This window comes from Vespa velutina, chromosome 3 (assembly GCF_912470025.1).
Source record: "Vespa velutina chromosome 3, iVesVel2.1, whole genome shotgun sequence".
NCBI classification, from domain to species: domain Eukaryota; kingdom Metazoa; phylum Arthropoda; class Insecta; order Hymenoptera; family Vespidae; genus Vespa; species Vespa velutina.
This window is the reverse complement of record NC_062190.1, coordinates 5,158,305-5,177,121: the sequence shown is the minus strand read 5'-3', so window position 1 is coordinate 5,177,121 and position 18,817 is coordinate 5,158,305. Positions and strand designations below refer to the sequence as shown.

The 18,817-nt window shown below is 30.9% G+C and overlaps 3 protein-coding genes and 1 long non-coding RNA gene across 7 annotated transcripts; 2 read left to right on the top strand and 2 right to left on the bottom strand.

Moving 5' to 3' along the window:
- Window positions 1-485: 485 nt before the first annotated feature.
- Window positions 486-14,200, bottom strand: LOC124947716. 2 transcript variants are annotated; one of them, XM_047490249.1, is made up of 9 exons: window positions 13,901-14,200; window positions 5,808-6,263; window positions 3,992-5,718; window positions 3,384-3,869; window positions 2,872-3,046; window positions 2,347-2,795; window positions 1,890-2,256; window positions 1,465-1,795; window positions 486-1,383 (listed from the first exon to the last, which is right to left on the bottom strand). In XM_047490249.1, exons 1-9 carry the CDS (start codon window positions 14,031-14,033, stop codon window positions 1,137-1,139), a joined length of 4,371 nt encoding a protein of 1,456 aa, XP_047346205.1. In that variant the 5' UTR covers window positions 14,034-14,200; the 3' UTR covers window positions 486-1,136. The 2 variants fall into 2 exon arrangements, with proteins under 2 accessions (XP_047346205.1, XP_047346206.1); XM_047490250.1 differs by having other exon boundaries at window positions 2,872-3,022.
- Window positions 6,321-13,131, top strand: LOC124947719. Of its 2 annotated transcripts, XM_047490255.1 has the most exons (14): window positions 6,321-6,875; window positions 7,064-7,285; window positions 7,398-7,501; window positions 7,968-8,038; window positions 8,105-8,224; window positions 8,638-8,767; window positions 9,780-10,013; window positions 11,032-11,120; window positions 11,216-11,338; window positions 11,435-11,772; window positions 11,857-12,016; window positions 12,119-12,245; window positions 12,328-12,501; window positions 12,694-13,131. In XM_047490255.1, exons 1-14 carry the CDS (start codon window positions 6,841-6,843, stop codon window positions 12,879-12,881), a joined length of 2,115 nt encoding a protein of 704 aa, XP_047346211.1. In that variant the 5' UTR covers window positions 6,321-6,840; the 3' UTR covers window positions 12,882-13,131. The 2 variants fall into 2 exon arrangements, with proteins under 2 accessions (XP_047346211.1, XP_047346209.1); XM_047490253.1 differs by having other exon boundaries at window positions 6,321-7,285.
- LOC124947723 lies at window positions 7,933-10,867 on the bottom strand. Of its 2 annotated transcripts, none has more exons than XR_007100475.1 (3): window positions 10,672-10,865; window positions 8,823-9,925; window positions 7,933-8,513 (listed from the first exon to the last, which is right to left on the bottom strand). It is a non-coding gene; the product is annotated as an uncharacterized LOC124947723 (long non-coding RNA). The 2 variants fall into 2 exon arrangements; XR_007100474.1 differs by having other exon boundaries at window positions 7,938-8,000; window positions 8,111-9,925; window positions 10,672-10,867.
- LOC124947718 (flap endonuclease GEN) lies at window positions 13,439-17,343 on the top strand. The gene is given in 8 exon segments (XM_047490252.1): window positions 13,439-14,754; window positions 14,904-15,180; window positions 15,240-15,525; window positions 15,575-15,694; window positions 15,697-15,751; window positions 15,824-15,989; window positions 16,071-16,125; window positions 16,128-17,343. Coding segments are annotated over 8 exon segments (2,244 nt in total). The 5' UTR covers window positions 13,439-14,596; the 3' UTR covers window positions 17,255-17,343.
- Window positions 17,344-18,817: the final 1,474 nt, after the last annotated feature.

Here is an 18,817-nt window from a genome sequence, read left to right as displayed (position 1 = left end):
ATTCATGATAATAGCTGTGTCTGTATTTGTGTGTATTGTACAAACCGTACCAATGCGAGCAACGTCAAGTTGCATGTGCGAAAATATTGCCTTTCAGTGCCTCGTAGAAGTAGCAGGAGCCATGAGGTATCGCGAAAAACTTCGTTTTGCGAGAAACGATAAATCATCTGGAAATTCGCCGACAGGCATGTAGTTTTACGAGGATCTGCACGCAAAATGCAAAACAGTCCTCCTACTCTGTAGGCTTGTACTGCAATTAATTAGCGTTACGTGATAGCTGTGGATGTGTCGAAACTTCTGTTTTTTTTTTTTTTTTTTTTTTTTTTTTTTTTTTTTTTTTTATATGGTGTAACTGAAACGAGTAACTACAATAAACTGACAGCACTTGTAATGATTTGATCGAAAATAGGATTATGCGATAAAAGATGTACGATCTTGGTCTATCTATCGACTTTGATATAAGGAGAGCACATGGCGAAGGATAATTATATAAAAGAATACAGTAATTTATTAAAAGACTTAATTGCGAACACTAGATAAGTCCAATGAAAATTGAACCAGTCGCAGAGCGCAAATTTGAAATTTTGTAAAAGTTTATCTTAGCTATTAACTACATGTACATTTATGAATCTTATTTATATATAAAACAATATTTTATCTTTTATCCCGTTATGATTTTTTTTTTTTTTTTGTTGGAAATCTTTTTTTTAGATATTCTCTCAAACATACACACAGACGGTCATACGAATGTATATACACGTATATCCTTTCTCTTTATAATCACAAATTCAACGTCTATGTGTTAAAAATTTCTCGATATAAAAGCTTAATTTTAATAGTTGAAATATCTTATGTACAACCCGTACGTATCATAAAATTATATTATCTAATTTGATTCTAAAAATATAACATTAGTGTAACGATGTTTAGGACACGATTAGATTGATTATCGGCACGACATTTCATTGATGATCTCTTTCGATATTTCAATGTTGAACTCTTTATCAATGATGGATACAATGTCAACATCGATTCCACACATAGCAATCCCCAAATTTGTTTATCTAACATCATTTAAAGACCTTACTGTTAGGATTCTCAATAAAGTATCTCGAAGTACGATAATTTGGTGTTAATCACGATTTCCTCACGAAACCAGTTGTAGGTGGTGGTCCAATGGTTTTATTGGAAATAGGTGCTGTAGGATCTATGCCTATTACAGGTACCGTTGAATCATTTTTAACAGAGCCAGAAGTTGACGATGACAAAGATGGTGGTGGTCGTTCAATAGATAAAGTTTGTTGAGGAAGTTGAGCATCAGTTTGTATACCCATCGATCCATAAATTTCTTTTAATATCATTAACATAGTATCTTCAGATTCCCTAAAATGAAAAGAATAATGATTGTAAAAAATATTCTTGAGATGGTATTAAAAAAAGAACTCTACGTATTTCTGCACTAACCAATAACAAACGTGACTCGTTAAAGCAAAAATATACTCGTTGATATATTCGAATGGTGCTTCTTGGAGAACATAATCTATACGTCGACCACCATTCAAATTTCCTATTTTTATATCATCGCCACCATCATCACCATTATTCTGTTGTTCTGGCATACTCGGTGACTGCTGTAATTGTTCCTCGACGACCTTATCGATCTCTCGCTCGAGAGTATTATTATCTGGTTTATGAAAATGTGCGAGTTGATAAACGGAATTCCACGTATTCCTAACGGAATCGATCAATTTCTGTTTCAGATCAGCTCCCACTCGTGCCATCGTTTCTTTCAATTCTAAAATGAATCAGCTTACTGTTAATACGATTTAATTCACAGTATATATCATGCCACTATAATTTTTACTTGGAGAAATTTAATTGTCACCTACCCAAATGCATTCTCTTCCTGCCTTTATGATGTGGTATTAACATGGGCCGATATTTATGAGCTTCTGGATTAATGAGAGACTCCACTCTATAAGCAACCGGGTCAAATGGATGGAATATATTGAAGAAAGCTGGACAAGTGGGTAAGACGAAGTTTTCCCCAAGCGTATCGATGCCTCGAACCGTTACGAACATACCAATTGGACTACCGAAAGCAAAGAAAGCACGTGGATGAAAGTTTAATTGAGGATAATGTATATAAGGTTGTCCAGTTCCAGCAGCACCCATTACATAACTAATTTTTTTACTGAGACGCCTTTTTAAAATCGGTGCTGGCAATGGTTGTATAGGACCAATATTTTCATTTTCCTACAAAAAGAAAAAAAAAAAAATAAATAAATAAATGACGTTAAAAAGCTTCTTATAAATCATTAATACAATATCATCGGTAAAATTTACCACTCCTGTCTCACTGTTAACTTCGACATCTTTTTCCCCTTCAACCTCCTCTGCCGCCAGAGGTTTCTGATGACACAATAAATCAAACATTATCAAACTACCCAAAGAATGACCACCCAAATAAACTTCCCCTTTGAAGTCTTGATTCCGTTCCTTGAATAATATATACAATCTATTCAACTCGTTTCCAACCGTTTGCATGATCGTTTGACAATATATCGGGCTAGTGTAGAAAAGTATATCGAGCAAAGTATCATTTGTAAAATGTCGTAACTTTGGTATACTTTCCAAAGTAATAGCCTTTAACTTTTTATCAATCCCAGTATCAGAATGTAAAGTCGTATGCCATGAAATTGGTAAAACTTCTACTCTATTTACGATTCCTTGTTCGCTGGCAGTGCGGTAATGTGATTGCACTAATTGCAATGATATACTGCGGAACTCGTCAACTAAAATACAAAATAAAATCAATAGAGAATTTATACTATTCGATTCTAACAGATTTACTAGTTCTTTAATACCAACCAACTTCTTCGACGGTTCTAAATTTCAAATCGCAAACACTTCCTATACCATGAACCAAGAAAAGAAGATGATCGACTTTCTCTGGTTCACCTTCGTCTATAGTAAATTCATCGACACCTCTTTTAATTACTCGTGGTCTAGCACCTCCACCCTGCAAATATCCGTCCTCTGAGTCCTGCAGAAATTACGATTAAATACTTCAAACAAAACCATGCGTGCGTTATTCTCCAATACAAGAATAATAAAAATAAGATTTTGTGTGCATAATAAATAACACAAGAGGAAAGAAATAAAAATATAATGATATTGCAGAAGCTTATAAAGTAAAGCAATGTTTTTTTTTTTTTTTTAATAATAACGAATGTTTGTGTGTAAGCTAAATAGCGACACGTACACGCACATATAGTAATGTGTAATGTATAACGTACTAAATGTTTTTTGTTTTTGTCGCAATTGTAGTGTATATAAAAGAAAAAAAAAAAAAAAAGAAAAAAAAATTAAGAAATACATACAGTGGTAGTAGACCAAGAGGCACTAGCATCTGGAGAATTTGGTTGCAAGTAATGCATTTGTACGTTTGCACTATGAAAAATAATATATTCTCCATTATTTAGATCGATCCGCCGATTCCAAGAAAGCGTGATACAAGCATGTTTATATTCTTCTTCAAGCTTTGCGGCTATACTCTCCTCGTAAGGGATATATCTCGATTCTGACGGTCCTTTGTAAAACCAAGAACATCTTCTCACTTCGGTCGAAGGTCCCGTCCAGTAAACAGGAGACCTTTGACGTCTGAGAATATCTACGTCATAACGACCACCATCGGTAGCTACTGTAGTCTCAGTAGTGATCTCACTAGAATTGTGTACATCTTCCAGTCGCAAACTATCCTGCATAGAAAACGGAAGCCATAGTACTTTATTTTCCACCTCCTTACGATAGAACCAGTGATGATATATCGCTCTGTACTGCATTCGTCCTGTTGGAATACCAAGAGCCTGCAAGTCAATATGATTAATTATTATCATAGATAAAACGAAAGTATTTTTTCTATAATTTTCGTAAAAAAAAAAAAAAAAAAAAAAAAAAAAAAAAAAAAAAAAAAAAATTAATAATTTACCAAGTTTTGAAGACTCTGAGGTATACCGTCTGGTGTCGTACGACCACTTAATGGACTTGCTGTTAATTGAATTGGACTAAGTGTAGCAGACCCTGTAGATTCCGGTATTGTTGTAGCCATAGAATACGAAAGTTGTGCATATATAAAATCGTTATTGGGAACAACGTTTCGAGATTCTTCCGATTTCGAAGATTGAGCAACAAATGTGTGCGTTTGACTATTAAATACAGAATCGGTCGTTGGTACATATATACTTCCAGGATATTGATATTTGTAAGCTTCGCCCATTAACTGTGCAGGATTATAAAATTGAGGAGGTTGTGGAACTTGATCGTCATGTGCTGAATTGTTTTGATTAGGGTTCCAAATTGGTTGGGGAATTGCTAATGTAGTATTTGTTGATTGTTGATTAAAAGTAGGATATTCTTGTTTCTTATATGGATCGATATTTGATACTTTATTAAAATTTATACCGTTATCACTTTGTTGAGGATGAAACGAAGGATACTTTGTTTTATTGTTTACTGGTTCAAAAAACGCACTTAAAGATGGACCAACGGGTTCGGAGCTTGATTTGGATTCTTCTTGAATCGATCCAGGATTTAAATTTACAGTTGATTCCGATGTTTTCTCTAGGAAAATATTGTCCAAAGGTAAAGCAGACAATGATTGCGTCTGATTAAGTTGTTCTTGAGGGATTGGATCTAATTTATTAGTTTGTGTGTCCAACGTAATATTTTGTATTGCTTTAAAATCTTGAATATTTTCAGATGAATTAATATTATCGAAGGAGTTTTTATTCAAAGGTATATCGGATAAAGATAAGTCGACGTTCGATGATTCGTTACTCGATTTTATTTTATTCAAATCCTCGTTTGATTTGCTAGAAGATTGAAGTATACTTTGCAAATCGGTAGGAGTCTTTACCTCAGTTCCAATTTGTGATGTTATATTAGTTACTTCGGAAGAAAAATCCGACGAAACACCGGATGGTGATCCTTCCTTTTGCTCAGCCAAGAAATGTTCTAATTTTTCTGTCACTTTAGCTGCTGAAATAGGTCTGAACGTATTAATTACTGGAGATACAAGCGATTGTGTCTTTGAAACATCCAAAGTTGTATTGGCCGATCCTGGCTTATAAATATCTTGATTATGGATATATCTATTGTCCGTGGTTTCTTGCTCTTTCTCGCTATAAGATGTTGATCCAGGTCGCATAAATGAATCCGGCTGATTGATATAAAAACCGAAAGAAGAGGAAGCGTTAGCCGGAGTATTTTGAGGTGTGGCGGGATCTAAATTTCGTGGAGGTATCGACCTCGATGAAGAAACTGGATGTCCGGGTGGGCCGGTTGTAAAAGAACTTTCACCGAAAGAATTTTGACTTTGAGAAACCACGCTAGAATTGTTGAATGCTCCTATTGTTGAAGGACTGGATCTAAACGATCCATGAAGGGACGTACTTTGTGAAAGTTGTTCCGGTGTTACGAGCTGTTCCGAAGGAGAGATTACAGAAGTTTGCGATGGTGGAGGGCTACTGTTCGAAACCTGCTGTTCAATTGTCACTGCATTTGGATTTAATATACTTGACGGTGCTGGTACGTTTGAAGATGATAGCAGAGCTTGTACAGATGGATTCGAATATTGTTTCGTAGTGTTTGATGTTAAGTCAGGAGGTGGAGCGTATTTTAAACGTCGCTGATTGCCAAGTCGATAAGAAACTGGACCTAAAAATAAATTTACGAATGATTCATCCATAAAGACGTTCTTAAATTAATAAAAAATATAAGTAAAAATGTCGGAACTTAAAATTTACCGCCTGTTGAAATCGGTACTGTTGGTGGAAGAGTTGGTTGTGGAGGAGCTACAAAAGTTGTCACTCCTACATTAACCTCACCAGATCCTGATTGGTTTCCACCGTAAGGATCGTGAGGATTAACCGCTAAGAACGACGACGTTTCCGGTAATGAACCATGGCGATTTTGAGATACACCGTAAGAATTCGTATCCTGTTTGTCAGTAGCGACTTCGACTCTTTGATTCCCTCGACTTCCCGAGGAATCAGGTTTGGTCGAAGACAAGGACAAGTTCGGTAAAGACGAGAGAATCGATGTGAAGTAACCTTGTTTCGCTGGCTGATTCGTCGACACCTTTGACTCCTCTGAACTTAAAGAATTCTTAAGTTCTAATTCGTTCTTCGTAACTGTCCGCCTCACCGACGAGTCCTGAGACTGATTAGACTCCTGTCCCACGAAGTTGTCTAGCTCAGTATCTATATATATATAAAAAAAAAAAAAAAAAAAAAAAGAAAAAAAAAGAAAAAAAAGAAAATGAACGTTAGATCATACTATACCATTTTCAACTTTCCTCAAAGTAAAAGCGTTCCATTTGGAAAAAGTGATCATCACTTTGCTCGGTGAAATTCATTTCTCATATGTTTTTTATCTACTTTCGATATTCGCATATATAACTCATAACTTGTCAAAAGAATTTTTTAATATTCCTTAAGATCTTTTTAACATTTTATATTTCATATATTTTTTACTATCACTAGCCTAAATATATAACTACGATTGAATTCTTAGATATGTTATTCATGTATTGTCAATATTGGACAGGATACAATGGACGTAAGTCTCCAATGAAAAAGATAATACTCTGTCAAAAGATAGGCTAGTTATTTTTTTTTTTCTTCTCTTCACTTTCCTTTTCTACATCATCCTCTCATAAGCGAAAGAATTGTTTCATCAACATAGATAAATCCTGAGTGCACCTATACACGAACATACGAATTTGACGTCATCGATTCGGAGGATCAACAAGAAGGAAGAACTACGGATAATTGTGCAATGATACTCTCGTCTACGCCCAGATTTACTTTTACGTATATATCTACCTTATCGCAAAAGTATTACCCTTTTGTAAACGAACAAAAGTGAAACTTTATAAGCAAGTCGTTCAATTTTTACGAAGAGTTTTTCGTTTAGCTTGTTAGTGAGAAGTCATCTCGATGGAATCGTCAATCGTTAATATAATTTTATTAATATTTTATTTATTTCACGATTGTTATAGTGCCAATGATAACGTGAGAGAAATTATTCTCATTGATAAAGAAGTGCCGATAAAAAATTATGAAGTCGAGAAAGGAACTTTTCCTCAAGAAATTTATCAACGAAAACCATTGGATATCGAAATTGAAACATTCTGGACTAAGAGGACTATTGGTATTTTTAAGGACATAGGTTGTATAATTCAAACAAGATTATTATCTTTCAAAGATAATTATAATTTCAGGTATTTATAACATTCACATTTTAATTTTATTAATAAAAAAATAATAGACATAGATAATATATAAAGAATGTAATTTGTCAAAAAATGTATATACAATGTATATGTTTCGAAGGTATTGTTTGACAAATGAGCTACTTCAGGTCAAAAAGGAAAAAGATCCTTTTCTTCGCATCAACCTCATCGATAAATCCACAAAATTTGTAAAACAAACAACGGGTAAGATTTTTAATAATTCTAACGATATCTTTTGAAACGAATATAAAAGATCATTCCTAAAAAAAAAATAATGAATACGCATATTCACGTAACTATCATTATAATGATAGTCAATATTATGATGTTTCAAAATAGTAATTCTTTCATTTTTTTTTATATTCATCAACATGAATGATGCGATTATCTGTTGAAAACATACTCATTATTTATTTTATCATGAACGTGTAGTATGAGTAAGTTACGTAAAATAGAAATACGATAAGATATTACACAAAAACAAAAAACTGCATCATTGTATATATATTTAGAATAAGAAAGTGTGTTATCGCAAAAAGAAAAGAAAAGAAAAGAAAAGAAAAAAACAAAAAAAAAAAAGAAAGAAAAAAGAAGAATAAGTTTAATAATAAATCGAAAAGCTTTTGTTATTACCGTTAATTTTTTTAATATTTCCTTTTTAAAATTGTAGAAAATTTTCTAAGATTAAGTGAAATGAGCAAAGCTGAAAAAAGGGAAAAGATTATTAATAAGAATTGCAAGGTAAAAATGATTACTCTCGTTTGAACAATATTTAACATTCGTAAACTCATCGAGTATTTTTTTCAGATTCACCTTGACCTCCATTGCGACGACATGAAGAACAATGAAACATCTAATTATCGAGAGAGGTTTTTTAATCCAGTAATAATCGATAACTATAACGACGATGCGGATTTTACCCCCGATGTAAGTTTGTAAATTGTATCAACTCTAGTTGTATTTGCGGGGTTTGTAGGACACTCCAGATCAACTTTAAGCTCGATTAAAATAATTTGCTCATTGCATGATTCATGAATTTTTTTTGTTATAATGATAGAATTGTAAATGAGTTTTCAAACCTTACTAATTATTATTGATATGATTTCCTTCAATGAATATAATGTATTTTGTTTTTCGAGTCAAAATTGTTCATTTTGTATAAATGGACAGTTTTTCATCAAAGTGACCGGGGCTGTGGCGCATCTCAAGGGCACAACTAGAAATTATTTTAAGATCAGCACAACTTAAAATTTTATCTTGAGATTGCATTAATTTGAAATTAATTAGGATTAATCAATTAATAAATCATTGTTTCTCAAATATATTTATTTTATTTCTAGAAAGAATTAATCCAAAGAATAAATTCCAGTGGATATGAGGAAATCAAATTCGAAGTAAATAAATCGATAATCGAAATTCATATCGTAGTGAATGGAAATTTATCCTGCATTGGTATTGAAATACCAATTGGTAAGATAAATTATCATTTTGATTAAGATGTTAAGCAACGAAGAAATATAATTACGTGTTTTTTGAAACAAAAAATGTTTCATTTGTAAAGCACATGTTACATTCTAATTTAACGTAATCGTTTCCAACGTAATACGAAAATAACCGATGACGTTCATCAAAATACGAAAACTCGTGATTATAATAAACTATACTTGGTTTTTCGTGCCAATTCGTGTTGTTCACCGAAACACCATTATGCGATATTTAACGGGTATAGATAAGAAAATTCCAACGAGAAAACTGAAAATAACCATTGACTATGAATAATAATAATCGTACATTTTCATGCATATCGAGATCTTTATTGTTTATTTAAGGCTTCTTGGCTAACTATACATAGTAATAATATAGTAAATTAAATGAAAAGCTTTCGTATAAAACGGTAAAAAAGTTCGTCGTCATAATTAGAAAACAAAAAAAAAAAAAAAACAATTTAAGTAAACGCGTTTCTTTTATACTTTGACATCGTAACCTCGTTAGCTATTAGAGAAAAAAAAAAGAAAAAATACTGCATCGAAATGCAAGCCGATGGAACACGAGGAAACCGATGATTGCCTTGGCCAAAACCACGCAACACGGTTTCTACTTTCGTGGTCAACCTCGTGCTGCAATCTCGTGCTAAAATTGAGAGATGATATTGACTAGCGACGTGTCTTTATCGCGTTTCACACAATTCATCATTTTTACGTCATCATTAACACTGTGAACAACAACAACAACAACAACAACAACAACAAGAACAACAACACTATCATCACATTATCTATTATTCCCGTCGATAAACAAAACGGACAAAATTTTATTTGATCTTGCCCGTGCTATTTTATTGATCATAACTATATAAAAAAATTCAAGGACAATTTAGCGAAATTCTAACGATTGAAATTTAAATCGAAACGAGTTCGAACGAATTCACTAACGTAATCTTCAAGTCGATCGTGAACATTCATTTTACTGTTTTAAATAACAGGCAACGAATGGTATAATACTGTGCCAATAACGTTATTGTTGGCACGAAAAAACGACACAGACGAGATGGAAATCGTGGCGCTTAACGCTCCACCGGGTGGTTGGTTCTTGAAACTCACTGGGGAGGGAGCTTCGAAATATTCTTTTCTAGTAAAAAAAATTAAAAGAAAGATTGATAAAAAGGATTTGAAGCTTGACGAAGATAGAAGCTTAATGTCGCATCATAATGATACAGGTACGAATGTGCAATAAATTATATTTATTTAATACTCCAGAGAAACGCAGAAAGGAAGAGAGAGAGAGAGAGAGAGAGAGAGAGAGAGAGAGAGAGAGAGGCATACATAAGTGGAGTATAATCGATATAGTTGCGAGATCGGTGATTCGTCCACGTTTCGTTGTTAGTCGAATAATCTTATTAACTTCGTATAACGTTCTCATATACCTTTGTATATAATTTATAGATATGACCTTGATGGAAAAAAAAAAATCTGATCAATATCGTATTATCTCAATTCGAAAAAAAAAAGTAGCATAAAAAGTTTCAAAAAAAAAAAAAGAGTAATTGATTTTTAAAATCATCTAAAAAGTTTCAGGTTTATCCTTTATTTAATTATTATTATATCTAATTACTTATTAAATAATTTACATAATTGCAATTGAAAACTGTGATTAATCGAAAAGATTAAAAAAAGAAAGAAAGAAAGAAAGAAAGAAAAATGAAGGATCTCGAGAAAAAAGACAATAGTGACTAAACTTTGATAAGTTTATCTTGTTACACGGAGGAAACACATAAAGAGACACACAATAAATCGATTTACGAGCGTAATGTTGCGGAAGTTGATAGCTCGAAACAGATGCGTAAGCACAACGAATTTATATACATGTGTACTTACATAAAAGATTTTTAACGTGGTAGATCGCGCTAAAAATTTCCTTGTAACGCAACGAGAATCAACTGACAACTGGCAAAGCTTTGGCTTCTAGTTCGCGAGATACGGTGAATATTGTGCAACAACACGAAATCGAATATGATGCGGCGAGCTGCCCTTTGGCCGCTGCTAGCTCGCACAGACCTGACGCACGATGTTTCTCTCTCTCTCTCTCTCTCTCTCTCTCTCTCTCTCTCTCTTTCTCTCTCTTTTCTTTTTTACTCATTTATTAGCTTTTTTTCTTCTCTAATTATTTTTAGTCAAGAAAAAAAGAGATTCATACTTCTTTTTCTTTTATCAACTTCATTTCAATTTCATCAACAGATTCGAAATATCGTATCGTCTCGAATACGAGTTACGAAGAAACTCAAAGTAGCTTCGATAACGTCGAAGTCTTCGATGAACCTTCAGAGGTATGAAGAAAAAAAAAAAAAGATACAAAAAAAAAATTAAACGTAAAAATATTAAAGAATACTTGAAGAATAAAATTATTGACATTTTATTATAGGCTAGTCGATTAATTATTTTGAACGATGAATCGTCAGAATTTTCAGAGACTAGAAATAAACGAAACGAGATTGAAAAGGATGTGGAAAATTTGCATGATGCGTTATCATCGATACAAATTAAAGTACGACAATGATATATATGACTATTATATTAATTTATTTATAATATTTGATCTCGTAAATGTTCTCTATACAAAAAAAAATCATATTTCGTTTAGGAAAATGAGAAGATTCAATTGAAATCGTTCAATGATCGATCGAGTAAGATCATTTTTGAGAATGACGGTGTGCAACAGGCGAATGTCAATGTCTCGAATGTGATGAAAAATGTTAACAAACAGGAACATTTAAATGAATTTGCACGATTAGGTGATGACGAAAAAGAAGAAAAGAGAAGGATAATCGTAAAGTTGAATGAAAATAGTAATCTTTTTGTGAGACCAGGAACGATTCATAGAATAGTTTTCGATGTAACGAATAATCATTATCAGACGATCAGATGTGATTTCAAAGTTCGAAGCTTACCTCTGATAGTTTTTAACATTCAACCGATTTTGTAAGTCTTTTTTGTAAATTTTGTTTCCTACGATTGTCTAATCATAAATACTAAATGTTACTAATATATAATACTTTATGCTAGCACATGGATTTTTGCTGGTCGTACGATTAATGTGTTCGTCGATATCGAAGTACCAAGAGGAACTAGTCAAGATGTTATCAATACTCTAACATTATACGTGCAAGGTTCAGAAATAATGGAGAAATCAGTCTATCTTTACGTTGAAGGCAACTTTCCAAACGTAAGATCTTTGATATCAAATTTAATGTGTCAAGTCTCAATGAAAATTATACTATATTAGGATAAAAGTAATTCGATTGAACTATCAAGTATATTTTCTTAGATCGTAGACGATACAAAGCCTGCGATCGAATATATGTTCAACGATAATTGCGCGGGAAAATTGAGTAAGGAAAAATGTACGAAATCTCGTTGGAGTGTCGACATTAGAATTCAAGATTCTGAATCTGGTAAGAAATTTGATCAAAGATTTATTGAAATAAGATTAATTTATATTTATCTATATTTAATTGAAAACTTACAAATGTTTAGGTCTCAAAAATGTAAAATCATCTCCGAACGAAATATATCCACGTACGGATTTCATAAGTGGCACTCGAAATCCTGTAACATTTTATTATTCAGCTACTTGTTGTTCAACTCAGGCAAAGATTACAGCAACCGATTTAAAAAATAATTATAATACATATACCATAGACGTTACAGGTAAATCTCGATTTTAAAATCAATAACTATTATCCATAGTTTCACGAAAAATGAATTTTTTTCAAATTTTCCAAGTAATAAAATTGAAGATCTCATGACATTTTCTCTCTCTCTCTCTCTCTCTCTCTCTCTCTCTCTCTCTCTCTCTTTCTATTAATTTTCAGTTTTTACTACTAACTTTTTTTCTTTCAGCTTGGAATAATTTATCCGAAGGAGAAATAGCAGCTATTACGGTCGGTGCATTATTAATTCTTCTATTAACAATTTTAATTATTATAATTATAGTTTTTTGTGTACGTAAAAGAAAGAGTCACGATTTACCTTACACACAAAGATACGGTTCACGAGCACCCGCGCGAGCAGAAAGAACTAGCTTCTGATTTCTTACTGTTAATTGAAGCTTGCGTAATTCTACATTATATAATACTAATTTCTAATTATTTATAGACAAACACTAGAATCAAAATTGTCTTTTGTCAAGCGAAAAAATTCGAGATCGATTAATTAAGTAGACCTTTATAATTATATCACTTTGTCTAATTAATTTTCAAAAATGATTAACACTAATTCATATGGAACTCATTTTTAAACAGTACTTTTTTTTTTTTTAATAATAAAATTTTCAGCCAATAAGTCTAAAATTAAATGATAAAAAGAAGTAATTCTACAAAAAAAAAAAAAAAAAAAAAAAAAAGAATCAGAATCAGAATTTATTCTAACAAAGAAATATAGTAAGACCGTGAAATAAAAAAATATATATATCATTCTGCGATTAACAAATTAATAAAAAAGAAACAATGACAAATTTTGACAATACATTATATCATCATCATTCAACAAATATTAAATTATATATATATATATATATATATATATATATATATATATATAATAGTTAAATTAATGCAAATGAGAGAATTGTAATAATCATATTAAATAATTTTTTTCTTATGTATGAACATACCATTTTGAATGTCCATACGTCAAAGTCCTATGGATTAATGAATGATTCACATAATTTTCTATAAAAACAACTGAAAATCTTACATAAAGATGTACTAGATTCTTTAAATTCTTACTTCACTTATAATTACACTGCTCTAATTCCCTAAATGTGAACAGTGAAGAAAATCACGTTAGGTATCTACCATATCGACCGTGTAACGTGGATTCCATGTTGTATAAATGTTTCGCATATGCGACGACAAAGTAAAGGAAAAGAAATGGTAGTATAGGAACTAAGAAGACTCGTATAAAAAATGTTATTATTAAGATTAAATCTATATGTATTGTTTTGTTCCTATACTCTCATACATATAGAAAGAACGTTCACCAAAACAATATTTAATTTTTAAAATTAAGCCCCACCCAGGGTTATATCATTTACGTATAAACTCACCGTCTCTAAGTACTGCAGGTGTTGCAGGTGTAACTGGTACAAGTAGAGCATTTTCCGAATAATATTCAAAAGGTGATCCCATACCAGCTGCTGAGAGCAATGGATTTTTCACTTTGCGCGACGTTCCACTCATATTATATTTTTATTATTAAAGATGCATTACACAAACTATTAACCAATCTTCCATTACGATGCTTTATTAAATGTTATAAACACGTCTCCTACTCAAAGATTACAGTAAGATTGCGAGAGCACATTCACACTATGCAAACACATGTTCACGTCACGAGCGAGCATAAATGTTAAGATTCTTTATGGAGGGGGGAAAGTGAACTAATAAAACTTGACTTTGAGAACCTCTGTTATAAAAGCGGAAAATCGATGTACTCTTTACGATCGTATCGTACTCTATCGATATTAACGGAATTTTTACGTCAAAATTTTTTAATTAATTTCTTCCTTTTTTTTTTTTTTCTTTTTTTGCGAATCATGCTTGTATAAATTAAATTTCTCGTCTAAATATAAGTTATGCAATAACACGTTATGACGTAAAACATATAATTAATAATAATTTTGAATTGTAAAAATTTTAATTTTAATTCGAGATACTACCGCTAGGTGCGTCATCTCATTGTTTATACGGAACTCTACGTACGTTTCGTAAGCGTTTATGAATTTTGAACTGAATTGTTAACAATGGGTGTAAAAGATCTTTGGAATATTTTATCGCCTTTATGCGAGAGAAAGCCGTTGTTCGAACTTCAAGGAAAAGTTATAGCAATTGACTTGAGTTGTTGGATAGTAGATAGTCAAAGCATCACTGATAATAACATTCAACCAAAAATGTATCTTAGGTATGCATAATATTACTTGATAATGTTACATTTATAAATAATAAAAATATTATATTATTTTTTAATTTTATTTATAAAATTAATGTATAAAATTAAATTTATTACAACACAATGGATTTCCTTAAGTACGTTAATTTGCATTGTTATAGGAATCTATACTTTCGTACAGCATTTCTTCTTACACAAGGAATAATACCAGTATTTGTATTAGAAGGGAAAGCACCAACATTGAAGCACAAAACTATTGAAAGAAGAAATAATGTTCGAGCTGGATTTCAGGAAAGAAAGATTTCTAGGACAGGGGGAAGAACTAATTTTAATAGAATTCTTAATGAATGTAAAGAGCTACTTAGATATATGGGTATAGCATGTGTACAAAGTGAAGGTGAAGCTGAAGCTATGTGTGCTTATTTAAATGAGGATGGTGTAAGTAATTCTTAATTAATTTATTTCTATAGATTAGATTATTCATTATATTTTTTTAGCTTGTCGATGGTTGTATAAGTCAAGATAGTGATTGTTTTTTATATGGCGCAAAAGTTGTATATCGAAATTTTTGTATGAGCGCTCAAGGAAATAGATCTGGTACTGGTGGTGCTGTTGATGAGTATAATATAGAAAAAATAGAAAATACATTAAATTTAGGAAGAAATAAAATGATAGCACTTGCTTTATTATGCGGATGTGATTATAATGAAGGTGTAAATGGTGTAGGAAAAGAGGCAGCTTTGAAATATTTTAAAACTGTCAACGATTCTTGGTTTTAGAAAGGTAAAGATTATATTTTTAATTACAGTTGATACATTAACATTTGGCAAAGAACATAATATTTTTTAGAATAAAAAGTGGCGTACTGATACGAATTTTGAAAAAATGGAAGCAGATTTATTAAATCCTAATTTATGTACATCATGTGGTCACTCAGGAAAGTTACACAAACATACAAATCAGGTTGCATAGAATGCTGGTACTGTTATTAATGCAAAGATACATATAAGTAAGACTTTATTTGTATTCTTTTAATTAGAATTCATCTGTAATATAAATAAATCATTATTATACTTAACAGAGAGAAAAGAGCACTTATATTAAATGAGATACAAATTATAAAAAAGACTCGTCTTAAAGAGGATTTTCCAGATCAAGAACTCTTAGATGAATTTCTTATTCGAAAACATTCTGTACCATCCAAATTAGATTTAGAATGGAAACAGCCACAAATAGATAAATATATTGTAAGTTGTAATATCATTTTTATAAAAATGACATCATTAGATCTAACATGTAAATAAATATATAAGGAATAATTATTTCAGGATTTTGTTGATAAATATTTAACTTGGGACCCCAATATGCGTTTTGACAAAATTTTCCTTTGGTAACAAGATGGCAGCTGCGTTATCTACCAAATATTTCTTCTGATATGTATTTGTCGATAAATAATTTATTTATACCTGAAAAAATAAAGAAAGTACGGAATATAAAATCTATCGCCAGTTATGAAATTATATGGACAGATACCACTGGTATAAGAGAGAAATTAAAAATGTACTATGATATATCAGATAAAGAAAATAACAGTGACGATATTACAAATAATGAACTTGTAACTATCGAGCCACAAGACATCGTCTTGAAATGTTATCCAGACTTAGTTGAATCTTTTGAAACGGAAAAGAATAAAAAGAAACCACCAAAAAGAACTGCCAATAAACGGCAACGAAAGCTAATTAAAGATAAAAATGTTAATACCATCGAAGAAGGTAACGCGAAAAAGTCTCAAAGAAAAACTAAGAAAAAACTTGTCGAAGATAAAAATAATAGAAAGATCGATGAGTTTATCTTACAAAATCGACCATTATCATTAGAAGAATCATTTGAAAGAATGAGTATAACGCCAAAAAGATCTAAACAAGGATGTGATTCTATCGAGAATAACGTTAACAAGAATATTGATCACAATTTCGTAAAATATTCAAAGGATGGTGTTAAACATCCGCCTCAGATGAGAAGAGTATTAGAATTAGAAAAAGTTAATATAAAATTAGATAATACATTAGACAGAATGTTTCTTGAGCTTTCTCCTGAAGATTTTACGAGCGAAACTGAGGATGCCGATTTAAATATGACAGGGATAATAGATAGTTTATGTAATAGATATACTTTTCAAGATGAGTATAGAGATAATGAAATTTCTAACATAATTAAAAATGATTCAGATAACGTAATCGTTTCAACGAGTAATCAAAATCTTGTTGAAGATATGGGAAGTGCAAAATATGACTCTATCAAATGTGATCATGATGTATCAATCACAAAATGTACAATGAACGATATTCCAGATGAATTTGATGATATAGAATCTTATGTACCAATATATGAAAGAATACAAAGGAGATGTAAAAAGGATACGACTAGAAAAAGTAAAAGATTTAGCATAGCAAGATGTAGTTTCGACTTTGATGCTCTTATGAATGAAACAGATATAGAAAATATATAGCTTTTGTATGTATTGTACTTAGATATATTTTTTATGTTAAATGTTAAAAAATTTAAAAGAATTTTTATACGGCAAATATTATAATATTGTATATACATATATTTAATTAAAAATTGTTCATTTTTACATACTTTTGTGCAAAATAATAATCTTTATTCATATCATAATCTGTTTCATTTCCTTTTTTAAAACAATTTTCACTCATTGATATATATGTATATATATATATATATATACATATACATATACATATACATATATTAAAGTATTATTAGTACTTTAATATTTAGCCAGAATTTGATTGAAAAGATTTTGAAATGACACTGAAATATGCAGCCATTCATCCGGTAGTAATATCGACCCAGGTCTCGGTTACGTAGAAGTTGCTGTATCTGAAGACTCGCGAATTAACGATGAATCTATTTTAAAATACGTGATACTGGGATGATTTGTCATTTATCGAGAATCCATGTTCCAATACCAACTGGAGGATAATAAGTCCTCGCTTACGGATGGCAAAACCATCATAATAACGAAAGCTTTAATCACCACATTATTAAGTACGACCATACGTGCTTTTCGATGGTCGTTTCATACAGTAAAATGAAGTCCAGAAGACTTAAAGTGGGATGTAATTACACTCGCGAAAACCCACGTCTAGTACACCAATTAGCGCGCGTATTTTCTCTCTATCCCACTCGTATGAAAGAAGACGTACAATACAAGAAAGGCTGTATAAACTTCTATGTAAAAATTTAATCCATAGTGACGAACCGAGTTCTTAGACAATGTTTCGACTCCATGTCTAATATACCGAATCCTCACTGACCATCACGATGACATTTTTAAATGATTTTGTAATAGGAAAATCTTTCAGATCGACGACTTTGAGTTTCAATGGAAGTTAAAATGAAAATGTAATTATATATTAATAACATCGATTAAATGTTACGTTGATATAGTTTTATTTTACCATAATATAATTTTACCATAATATTTGTTGATATAGTAATTCTCGGCCATTTCAGAGACAAATAAACTCTATTAATAATCGATCGATTTCAATCGAATTTTAAATTATTATACTATTATAATAATTAATTATTATTTTTGGCATAATATAACAAATCAATTAAAAAGAAGCGATGGATAATTTTTGATTATTAACAAACGAAAAGTAAATATAGTATACTCTAATACAACGTTTTCTTTTTAAAAATCAATTATACGTACTTTTTATAACGTTTGAGCAGGAAAATAAGCTTCAAATATTTTTTCGTTTTTTTTTTTTTTTTTACTTTTAGAAATGATAGATACTAATATAATATAACGAAACTAAATAATTAATTATTAATCAAACTTTAATTATTTCAAAATAATTTTTATATAATATTAAATTAACTTAAAAAATAGTTTAACCACTGATGCTGGCACTAAATTTTCCTATTTTTATTATTTTTATTTTATTCTAACTTTCATTAATTTAATAAAATTTAAATATTACTTTATTAATAAATTTTTTAATAAATATTAGTATTTATAAAATTTATTTAATTTCTAAAC

Bases quoted from the DNA above. Each gene is read 5' to 3' on its own strand.
- LOC124947719 (XM_047490253.1), top strand. From the start codon at position 7,002: ATGGAATCGTCAATCGTTAATATAATTTTATTAATATTTTATTTATTT. The intron at 8,039-8,104 runs GTAAAAATGATT...TATTTTTTTCAG, and splicing joins TTATTAATAAGAATTGCAAG to ATTCACCTTGACCTCCATTG. The intron at 12,246-12,327 runs GTAAGAAATTTG...ACAAATGTTTAG, and splicing joins AATTCAAGATTCTGAATCTG to GTCTCAAAAATGTAAAATCA.
- LOC124947716 (XM_047490249.1), bottom strand. From the start codon at position 14,033: ATGAGTGGAACGTCGCGCAAAGTGAAAAATCCATTGCTCTCAGCAGCT. The intron at 3,870-3,991 runs GTAAATTATTAA...ATTGACTTGCAG, and splicing joins CTCAGAGTCTTCAAAACTTG to GCTCTTGGTATTCCAACAGG. The intron at 2,796-2,871 runs GTTGGTATTAAA...TTTGTATTTTAG, and splicing joins TAGAACCGTCGAAGAAGTTG to TTGACGAGTTCCGCAGTATA.